Source organism: Lytechinus pictus, chromosome 5 (assembly GCF_037042905.1).
Source record: "Lytechinus pictus isolate F3 Inbred chromosome 5, Lp3.0, whole genome shotgun sequence".
Lineage (NCBI taxonomy): Eukaryota > Metazoa > Echinodermata > Echinoidea > Temnopleuroida > Toxopneustidae > Lytechinus > Lytechinus pictus.
The window spans coordinates 30,664,203-30,676,533 of record NC_087249.1 but is presented as its reverse complement, the minus strand read 5'-3'; the positions used below and the strand labels follow the sequence as shown (position 1 = coordinate 30,676,533).

Sequence of the window (12,331 nt, the reverse complement as noted above, 5' to 3'; positions counted from 1 at the left end):
AAGGGCCAAGAGAAAGAGGAATTATTATTCATATTGTTTAAATTACGGTTGGCAATAAATACCAAGTCTATTATTGAAAGTCCTTTGAGAATTTCTAAGGTACTAAACAATCAAATATTAATGCTGAGATATCATCAACCGCTTGTTAATTAGCCAAATGTCATTAAAACAATAATGATGTTAATCACCATCATCATCATCATCTTTAATGATCATTTTTTTTTCTTATAAATAAGGGCACCGTATTTATAACTAAACTGGCTAAAAAAAATCCCTCTTATTTTTTGTTAGTAAGCCTTTTCTCTCTTGTCTGTCTGTCTGTCTCTCTTTCTCTTATTCCTTATCTCTCGCTCGCTCTTTGTCTCTCGCATTCTTAATACCAACAATGGCTTATTCCATTATGTTTTTGCGATATATATTGAAACTTAAAAATACAATATTGGTAATATCGTTCAAAAACATAATTCAAGTTATGTATGAATCATTGAATTTATTACTAAGAATGATTAAAAACTTAACTCACTTCAGACAGCATTTGTAATATCATATAGTATATACATTAATGCATGAATGATACATGCATGCATATTATCACTTTATAGATTCAACGAACGACCTTATAAAAAAGCATGCATGAACACGTGAGTATTCGTATTCTCTGGCGCGAATATAATAAAGGTAAACACATTTTAACAAAATTAAGGAATAAGTACTCTGACAATACATTAAAATAAAAAAAAAGTTGTATGCAGGAATTTGTTACATCATTCACTATTAGCCAGAATAGTTCGAACATTGGCTGAAAACAACAGCATATTCCCTGCAAAATCAATCGATCGAATCCTTATATGGCCTATGCTTTTGATAATGTTGTTTCATCGATTTAAAGTGTCAGCTGTTGAAAATAGTCCTGTAATTTTTAAAACAACCTTTGTAGCAAATCTAGTATCAGAATATTATTATGCTACAACGTATACCCGACTCCAAATCAACTGATGTTATATGTCGTCGGATTGGAAATAACGAAAACGTTTGTCAGTCCGGAGTCATCTTCACCTGTGTGGGTCTAGCATCAGGCTTTAAAAGAATGAACTCGGCTGCTGGAGAAGAGTTTCGTGAAAGTAATCTTTGCGATTCGAAGCAGTAGAAAGGCGACCTCAAACAAACTGATGAATGACATGCCGGTGAAGAGACCCATTAGCCCACCTATATTACCCAAGATGTTTGGGATCTGGAGGAGATATGGGGAAGGATGTAGGATTGGAGAAGAGGTGTGGCGGAGATGAAAGTTGGAGAGGTGTGAAAATACATTAAAAAAAATCATAAGGGATAAAAAAATAATGGAATACAAAATTTAATGAAAAATGAAATGATTTTTATTCATAATATCGTGAAAGTGTATGCACGAATTCGATTTTTTCTTCCTCGACGTCTCTTTTTCATCCCTATGAATCATTGAACACACCATTATACATCAAAATTCAGGTATTGTTAAGCAAGGCCTTTGTCATGTTCACTAATGGCTCTATATGAGTGCTTTAATTAAGAATGTGATATACATAGCCCAAAAAATGGAGTCCAAGGTATCAGAGATTCTTACTGTATATCGAGGTACTTGCTCAACTCTATCCACGTTCAGGGTTTCGAAGTAGATCATCACACGAATCAAATTACTCCTGTCAATAAAATTAACGTATGAAACAGCGAAGAAGCTTATTGCATTGTTCATGACAACAACTATCATTAAATTGCCATTCTTCATGTGTAATTTCATTTCACTCTCTCTGTAGCGTTTCAAGACACAGGTCTATCTATTTTATTTACTTTCTTCTTCTTTTATCAATACTATTCTTTAGCTCCGCCCCTTATCATACCTCTATGATACATACAGTATATTCCAATATGTAGTAGGAATCTTGTACGATTTACAAATAATAATCACGTAATAGGACTCCAATAAAAAGCCATGAAACTTTAAATACGATACCAACATTACTTAGTAATGTAACTTCCCCGATTGAAAATGCTATATATTATAATGTCATTATTGGTCATATTTTGTTCTCATTCGGATGGTCATGAAGTACACATATTATTCATATAAATATATATATATATACATATATATATATATATATATATATATATATATATATATATATATATTGAAAGAAATTGATGAAGAGAACAATGGTAGGCGTAGCTTAAATCAAGGTTCCCCAGAGCTATCTACCCTTTGGAAAAATTGGTAATGCCGAAAAAATGTCTCTGCCGGGAATCGAACCCGGGCCCCCAGCTTTGAACGCCGGTGCCTTAACCACTAGACCACAGAGACGGGTTAATGGCTAGGGCGACCCCGATCCGATTGACCGTCAGATAGACAGATATATATATATATATATATATAAAGATTTGTTTGTGAAAGTTGCATCCTTAATAGGTCATTTTTTTAAAGAGAATTTGACCATTTCGACAGGGATAAATCCATCTTTAGTAGTTCTCATTATCCCATTTTATTTCTGAGTAACAGCACAATTATAGTTTGTTTATAATTAGTATTGAAACTAAGTTTAGGGGCTTGCCTTCTTTACAAGCTTTTGCTTTTCTTGGCAAGTCCCTCCGTTCATTTCTTGTTTCTTTTCATTGATAATATTACTGCAACAAATTGTAGTTTTGTTTAATTTATATTCAACATTTGTTACGAAATTTCATTGATTTGTCTGTATTATCGATTATATTGAATATGTATTGTTACTTTGATTATATTTTGAAAACAATTGTTGAACGGAAATAAAATCTAAATCTAAATTATTAACACGCAGTATAGTGCATAAATGCTCATTCGGAATTGGTTAATCTAATGTACTTCAGGGCCATCATAACTTTACTGGTGTTCTAAAAATTGAAATATCTTTACCTTGCTATTTCCTCTTCTTCTAATATCATCCGGATTTTAGGGTTGGAATAAAATTTACTCAACAGATGAGGCTTATGAAACATCGGCAAGGCAGGAAAGAGAAACCAAGAAAGTGAATAGAGCTTTTAATCATTATAATTTTTAATATTATGAACATATCTATAGTTATCATTGTTGTAATTATTATCGCATGCACTGTTATTATCATCACCACCATCGTCATCATCATCATCATCATTATCGTAATCATTAGTATCATTATTGTTATCATTACTATTGTTATTTCTATATTGTTATCATGATCATTACATTATTTGGATCAAGTATTATCATTTTGTCATTGTGGTCATATTAGCAGTAGTAGTAGTAGTAGTAGTAGTAGTATTAGTAGTAGTAGAAGTAGTAGTAGTAGTAGTAGTAGTAGTAGTAGTAGTAGTAGTAGTAGTAGTAGTAGTAGTAGTAGTAGTAGTAGTAGTAGTATTCATTATTATCATCATGATCACTGTTCTTCTTTTTATTACTATAATAATTATCATAATCACCACTATCACTACAATCATCATCAGCCTCACGCCTGTTACCTTGAATCGTTTCGACGGCCATGCAGCAGACGATATCGATGTCCTATAGTTTTTCTCTCTAGAAAAAAAATTAAAGCAGAAACTTGATGAAATGTACCGCAACTCTTACACATCAATAAGTACAATTTCCTTATGTTTTAAAGGAAGACATTTAATAAGATTAAACACGTTTTACGCTGAAAATGGACGGTATAACTCGGCATTTACTTTCAATTTATACATAGGTTGCAAAGTACGATTTCTAATTTTTTTTTTTAGAAAAGAAAAGTATGTCATAACAAAATTAGCCTGTAATCACTAATTTATATCAATTCAATATTCATGTGTACAATTTTTTCTGATAAATTATTGTTCATTTTAGAAATATTTCTTATCTGACTAATTTATTCTATTTTTTCTGATAATAGTAAATTACAGAAAAGATAATACGATACTTATTTGATAGAATATCAAATTGGTGATATCCCAATGGGTTTAGACTACACTTTCCGTTTCAATCTACTTTGATAAAATGAAATGATAAAATATTGAGAATTTAATTTATTCAAAGTCAGGTTAGGCACCAATGATTTTCGTTGGTGGGTGGGTGCGAAACGACCTAACGCTGAAGTCAGAATTTTATCAATGAAATACGGAATTACAGTATATAATCCCACGGTTTTATGAATACTGTCCCTTCTTATTGCTTATTTTAATGATAAATTTAGACCAAAATCAATAGGTATATACATTCGTATTCAAGAGTTTAGCGATTTTTCGCAATTGCATCGGGAATGGATTCTATGGTAAATGCATTGAAAATGGCTGTCAAATCACAATAAATAGCTGAGAGGTCTTTGTCAAAAATTGGTGAACCGGTATATAGCAAATTGCGAATATGTTCTGATTCCACCGATTATCGATAAAGACTTCTCTGTTATGAAAGGCTCTAGGCAATATAGATTATAAACGTTCAGAAAGCGTCTGCTTAGTGTTGCGAAAACGCTCTATTCGTTAGACATGTTAGACGACAGTGTGCTATGGTCTTTTATTAATGCTAAACATAGAAAACAATACTAAGCAACGTTAATTACTTGCATGGCATTGGACACTCGCACCGTAGTTCATCGTTTATGTAACGAGACTGTACCTCGGATATGCAATGCACTATAAAAATGAAGATATGCAGAATTATTAGAACAGATTAGAATGAATATGACAAAATGTAACTAATTTACATTTTAAATGCTTTTAACATTTCCTCATGCTTTGAGTTTGATACACTGCAAAAATTACCTCATCTCTCAAGCGATGTGATCCGATAAAGGGACTTTACGATTAATATTACTCCACTAGTCGATTTTCCGTCAACTGATGGACGTTATAGCTGGTGGAGTCGAGCTTCGCAATTAAGCACAAAGAAAATACAAGTCAAAATTAATACCTGGGAGGTCTTTGTCGGAAATTGGTAAATCTGGGGACCGTTTCATCAACATTTTTGTCTGACAAGTTGTCAGATCTGACATCTTTCTTTGATTCTGAGTGGCTGAGAGGTAGTGTTACTATAGTAACTGTCAGATCAAATGGGACTTGTCGGATAAAACGTCCAAGTCCTTTCATGAAACGCTCCCCTGAACAGTAGTTTCGTCCTTCCTGATGACAAAACATTGCAATTATGTCGTTTGTCCAGACCCCAGAAACTGCTTTTTCGATTCCCCGCCCCTCGACAAAGACTATTTTACGATAGGCATTTGACACTACATTCTCTCCGTTCCAGAAAGCGTTCTGCGTTGTGGTTGCGAAAAACTCCCTATTATGTCAGATACCAATTAGTCCTGTTCCTGCATGTTCAGTGTCTCGCATTGCTTCATTGCAGCAACTTTGTACACGCGGTGAACTCAAAAGTAGGATATACAACACACTTACGTCTCGTTCACTAGTGGACGTGCACATCGAAAAGTCCATGCACTAGCTGTGTCAAAAACTGTTCGGAAGTTAAGAGCGACTTTAAGAACGACTGGTGAACCTTTCTTACGCGCTAAATAGTCACCAATGAACAGTTAATAGTGAATATCATTTACCACAAGAAAGGATCACCAGCCGTTCTTAAAGTCACCCTACGAATAGCTTTATGAAACGCACCCCTGGTAACATAGGTACTTCATTAAACTACATACACACAGGGCACTACCCTGGCGTCGCGAGGTATACCGATGGCTAGAGCAGTCTTAAAAATGAAAAAAAAATTATCTTGAAAAGAGGGTTAAACATCCAATTTCTTCTTTCTTCAACATTTTGCACACTCCTTAAAAGATCTTAGGGACGGACCATCGACCCATCGCCTGTCTTATCTGTTTCGTAGCAACACCCAAGCTAAAACTTACTTTCGCGTTTGCTGGTGACCCTGCACTGTCTATAGTCAAGGAGGATATCATCCACACAACCACACTCGTTGAAAAGGCTTTGCTGGTAACAAGTCTTGAAACAGCAGCGTACGGAGTAAGAACCAGAATATGAAGAATTAATAAAGTCAGTGTCTTCATCGTCAATGCAATCGGAAAACTTTGGAAGGCGTTGTATGACTTCCTATTGAGAACCAAAAAAAGGCAACATTTAAAAGTAGGAAATACTGTGTTGATTAAAGGGATGTGGTGTATAGTCGCGTTCACTCTGCGAAATATTCAGGGGCAGCTGCATGGTATTTTGATGGGGGTGGGCTGACTGAAAGGTAAATAGGCCTTCATTTTTTCTTCAATTGTGTGATTTATCTATTTATTTATTTCGTTTTGTTTTGTTTACCCAGGGTAACCCCATCAGTGGACTAAGCACTGTTTTTCTTGGGGGCCCTGCATACAAATAACAAGGTAACAAATACATATAATGAATAAATTATATGGGTATTGTAGAGTTAAACTACCAAGAACCCATTTTCATAGCTTTCTTTCTTCACTCATTATTCCACATTTGCTTATCCTTTTTTTCTCCTCACTGTTTTCAAACATCACAGGGGCAACTGCCCCTGCCCCCTGTAGCGCCACGCCTGACACTGTTATACATGAAATGGCTTATTCTGAACAATCAATAATAGTGGTTGCATTTGCAAAGGGCCTGGTTAATTTTTTAACTATTATTATTGAGTACGTCTGCTGATTTTTGACATTCGATCCAATCCTGGACCTACCATCTCCGTCAGAGGTGGTAGGTCCATGATACAATCCAAGCTTTCAAGAGAGTTTTTTTTTTTAAAGATTGGTGCAATAAACCGACTGTACTATGCAGGTACCGATCCCAGTAAGCAATATACCTTTTTAAAGGGAACGTTCACTCTGATGATAAGATAGTTTGAATAAAAGCAGTAAAAATAGAGAAAAATATCAGTGAAGGTTTAGTGAAAATCCATCCAAAATTAGACAGTTACTGATGGCAGGCATATAGCAAGCGACAACGTGGAGTGCAGTGTATCAAGGATTAGGCAATATGCCAATTCCAGTCAGTGCCAAAAGTCTGAAAATTTCGACCACTTTGCGTGTTTCGAAGAACCAAGCCGGGGGGTGGGGGGCTTACGCATGGTAACTAATTACCCAACCAACAAAAGGGTGATTTATAAACAAAAATATGACGTTAAGAAGAAATACTGCGAGGTTACAAGCCAAATGAAAGCTGAGACATTTTTTTTTCTTCTGAAAGCTACACTTAACCAGAGTACGTCGAATATACGTACCTCCCGTATGCCGATCGAAAAGGCACTCCCTGTATCGAGGCTGATACCATCATCCTCAGGAAATGGTATTGTATGAGGAGCATGGATGACTATCTTTGCTCCTCGGATAGGAGCCAATAAACCCATATACTCATCCTCTTCAACCATAAGACTAAGGTGCAAACCTGACGTGCGTATGAAAATGAAAAAAAAATGAAAATCCATATTTTATTCTATAGAAATCAGAAATAAAATACTCCGAATCTTTGCTCCTCGGATAGAGCCAATAAACCCATATACTCATCCTCTTCAACCATAAGACTAAGGTGCAAACCTGACGTGCATATGAAAATGAAAAAAAAAATGAAAATCCATATTTTATTCTATAGAAATCAGAAATAAAATACTCCGAATTTCCTTTTGCCCAATTGATCGTGGGTCCAGCAGCCACTGTGCAGCGCCAGATCGACGAGGCTCTATTCAGCAACCAACTCCCATCCTTTGGTCTGACGCCGCCGAGGTTTGAACTCCGACCTCCCGGTTGTGAGCCGGACGCTCTACCAACTGAGCCAACACACTGGTTGAAGGTAAAGATCGAAGTATTAAATATGTCATATGAAGTATCTTCAAGAGATAAAAATACTCCGAATTGTGGGCGAAAGTGATAACATGCCGAAAATGGAGGCATAACAAAATATTGACCCATAAACTTGGAGGAGACAATGCCTGCTCTGATCCTCACCCCCCCCCCCCATCCACAGACTCCTGTCAATGCAATAAAATTCCGTTGAATGCTATTTTTGTATCTAGAATGATGATAATTCAATTTCAATTCATTTATATCCACATCTTTGAAAAATACATTACTTTATGTACTCCGTGATTTTGTCTAAATCTTACAATTGTCACTGTGTATTTTCAAAGAAAATAGATGTTCACCATTACCAGTCAACGCTCCAGTCTTGGTGATCATCTTGAGAGTGCTATTTTCCTCACTCCCAAAGTTGAATGTGAAACAATTGCCGTAATGCCGATTTTGTAACACAGTGAAATCAGTGCTGAAAGTGAAATAGGAGCAAAAACAAAAGTATTGAGAGGGTATTCACATTGTTTAATATTCCATTATTGCGATTGTGACTCATTATGTGTAATCAAGTAAACTAAATTAAAGAATATGAGTTAAAATAAATATGCTTTAATAAAATTTAAATATTTGAATAATATATATTAACCATTTTTAACCGATATTTAGATAGACTAGAAGTTTCGATCATAATAGTTAGCTGACAATGGATGCAAAACTTTTTGTGGGAGTTGTGGCTTTTAAAGGTCTTAAGAAGATCGCTCTGATGAAATTACCTCAAGTTACACGTCTTCTGGTTATATGTGCACTGAATTACGAAGTCTTCAAGAGTGTGCCCGTAGTCACTGAGCTCAGCCCGAGATGGGTTGACCACGTTGATGAAGTCGCTGAAGTCATCGGCCATCGATGCAGAGTAGAAGCCATGCCAGTCGTAGTCACCGATGACTGATGCCCAGACATCGTCTGACGCTTTGCCTTTGGTACGGTCCGTTTCTTTAGGAATAACAATGGAAATGATAGCAGATTATTCTTGGTTTTGCGTTGTTTCCTCGCGTCGTGGAAAAGGGCGAGATGGGCATCTTGAGTGCCACGTGACTAGGCTAAGTAGGATTATCTCCCCATACACACATAACTTCAGTTAAATTGGCCGAACGGGAACTTCTGACAAATCATGCTTTGAAATGAGATGATTTGAATGGCATGGTTTTTTAAACCGAGGGCGTCCCTGGTTGTGAGACGTCCCCGGTTGATAGGTAAAATGTCAGAAAACATTCCCAGAAGTAGGTAATTTATTCAAACTCACATACACTCTCGCGCACATCGTTACACACTAATTTTCTATCATTGATTAAATAGCATGCATATACGTGTGTTGGCAGTGTAAATTTACAACCTATGTCAATTATGTTGGTCAGTAGAGAAAAGCTTTACATCATTCAATTTTTGTTTCTGTCTAGGTGACAAGCTAAAAATGTGAAAACTAAAGAATCATTGATGCACTTCATCAAAACTCATGTTTGTGAGCATTTCCATCAGTTGTCAGATCTAACAATTTTCCTTGATTTTGATCGGCAGAGAAGCGATATTACTATGGCAACTGTCGGATAAAGCAGAAGTTGTCGGATGAATCGTCTGGCGCGTGTTTTCATGAAACGCTCCCCTGAGCTTTGATGTTTGGACTTTTATCTACGGCTAAAACATCTTTCATCTCTTTTTAAAAGAACATAGGCCTAGTATGAAACAGGAAAGCTAGCATTACACGAGAGAATTATCTTCATTAAAGCTTTATTAAGTCTGCTTACCGTTTACCGATACTTTTCCATCATCAATATCAATCAAGCCTTGGTATTTGGTGTTGTATAGTCGCGATCTCCGCATCTTATTGTCGTTACAAACAGTGACTGCCGGGAAGGTTTTCGCCATCTCCGAGACGATGTCAATCTTTGTCGAGTACGGCGAGCTCTGGAAATCCTCATAGACGATCATCGCCTGGATGACCAGGAGAACGAAAGCAAGAATGAGAATGGCTAGCCAGCATAGACGAGACAGTAGATGACCACGACCGATGAGGTATCTTAACCCGTGCAGTGTTGTTTCATCGCCGAACTCGTGGGCAGCTCTGGTTATCGTTTCGTTGTCGTCTTCCTTACACTTCTCCTCCTCAGTCTTTCCCATCTTGACTTGCGTTTTATTCGTATCGCCTTTTCATTTCGTTTAATTTTTTAAATAAAATGTGGGTTAATTTTGCTTCGAAAGAAACACGTTAGTCTGGTGATTTCAGACTATATAGGCCTAAATGTAAATAATGTTATCAATGAGTGCTAATTTTAAGGTTGGGGTTAACCTCCAGGATGAACAAGTGAATATTTAAAGGAAAAAAAAATCACACCATCGATCGTTGGTCTAAAACCGATGTCTACAATGCTATCACTCTAAACTGAAGAATCGTTCACACACATATTGTTTAACTACTCACTGAATAATCGTTTTCTTTCTTCCCATTTATGTAATCACTCCAACCAAACTTATCACATACCAATTAAAGTAATTACAGAATTTGAACACACGGGCCTGGATCGAATTAATTCCCCTTTTTGTGAGTACGCCGTTTGTGACCTAACTTTCATTTCAACAATATGGGGAAAGAAATAGATACAGAGACAGAGAGAGAGAGAGACTTAGGATATTTGCACTTAATAATTAATGTCTCAAATCTCAACAGAAACACTTTTAAGACACAATGCAACGCGGTAATGGATACCACTAAAATGCGGAAGGAGGGGGGAGGGGGAGTTGTAAAAAGAATGGAATATTATTAGTTTATCATGTTTATGTACTCATTTTAGATAAAACCATTTGTGTGTGTTTTTGAAATTAGAATAAAACGTTCCCTTCCCCTCTCGATTAATCAAGGTTGAATACATCTCTATATACCATGTCTACGTCCGTTTACATTCACTGTGTACGACAGTAATGCACGCGTGGGAGTATTTCACAAAGCAAAACAGACTATTAATCGTTTTAGCCAATCGGATGCAAGTATTTCGGTAGCTTATAACATGTGTCAGTGACTATCATGGCTTATTTTGCTTCATGAAATACTCCCGAAATAACACAAACCACTTTGCACGAGTCTTAGCGAGGAGATAATTTATCTCCATGAGGGTTTGGCATAATTTCATCGACACTTGCCGTGATCTATATAATTAGTCACAGAATGACAATGGAAGATGTGCATACGAATTGGCGTCGTGATACGTGTAACCAAGCGTGAATATAATATTTTTGATCATGTCAATCATGGTGAAAGCAATACAGTGTAAGTGCTTTTTAAATGTTTGCATTACACAGAGTGGTGTCGGATTTATAATAAATGTTTTCGCGTCAGTAATCAACCGATATAATGGAACATTTTTTTTTAAATACATACATTGTAGAAGAAAAGACAGTATTTCATTCGCTCTCTTTTTCTGAAATCTGGTGCAAGCTAGCCATGATCGAAGTCTGAGCTACATTATTGGAAGCAAACGATTTAAGAAATTTATATATATTAGACTGTTTGTTTATTTACAGGGCTCTTATGAATAATTTGATTCAATTCAATTCTTTATTTAATTTCCTTTCAAGCATAATAAAAGTAAAATTTATCAGATACAAATTTATTAATCGCGTCGACAACAAGACAACTGTTACATGACCCGACATATTTTGATACTCTGTGTGTCATTATGTGCAGATAAAGATTTTTGAAACATTAGATTATCGATAGGTATACAACAGGTTTATTTTAATAAGCCAGATATTGAAATGATGTGCTGATAAAGATTTTTGAAACATTAGATTATCGATAGGTATACAACAGGTTTATTTAAATAAGCCAGAGATTGAAATGATGTGCTGATAAAGATTTTTGAAACATTAGATTATCGATAGGTATACAACAGGTTTATTTCAATAAGCCATAGATTGAAATGATGTGCTGATAAAGATTTTTGAAACATTAGATTATCGATAGGTATACAACAGGTTTATTTAAATAAGCCATAGATTGAAATGATGTGCTGATAAAGATTTTTGAAACATTAGATTATCGATAGGTATACAACAGGTTTATTTAAATAAGCCAGAGATTGAAATGATGTGCTGATAAATATTTTTGAAACATTAGATTATCGATAGGTATACAACAGGTTTATTTAAATAAGCCAGAGATTGAAATGATGTGCTGATAAAGATTTTTGAAACATTAGATTATCGATAGGTATACAACAGGTTTATTTAAATAAGCCAGAGATTGAAATGATGTGCTGATAAAGATTTTTGAAACATTAGATTATCGATAGGTATACAACAGGTTTATTTAAATAAGCCAGAGATTGAAATGATGTGCATTTGATTGCAACGTTGGGGAAGGATTGGGGAATATAATACATGCCTCACATTCCATTATTATCTTTTCCTGTCTCCTTCTCCACCCCCCTCTCTCTCTCTCTCTCTACCTACCTAACACACACACACACACACACACACACTCCACCAATCCTTCTTCAAGAACCAAATATTAACAAGAG

The 12,331-nt window shown here is 35.7% G+C and overlaps 1 protein-coding gene across 1 annotated transcript; it reads right to left on the bottom strand.

Annotated features, from left to right (window-relative positions):
* Nucleotides 1–408: 408 nt before the first annotated feature.
* LOC129261568 (degenerin unc-8-like) lies at nt 409–10,373 on the bottom strand. The gene is made up of 10 exons (XM_064099410.1): nt 9,563–10,373; nt 8,537–8,753; nt 8,123–8,235; nt 7,199–7,362; nt 5,862–6,063; nt 4,572–4,644; nt 3,499–3,556; nt 2,918–2,988; nt 1,601–1,676; nt 409–1,231 (listed from the first exon to the last, which is right to left on the bottom strand). The coding sequence occupies exons 1-10, from the start codon at nt 9,933–9,935 to the stop codon at nt 1,073–1,075; spliced, it is 1,506 nt and encodes a 501-aa protein (XP_063955480.1). The 5' UTR covers nt 9,936–10,373; the 3' UTR covers nt 409–1,072.
* Between the last annotated feature and the right edge of the window lie 1,958 nt (nt 10,374–12,331).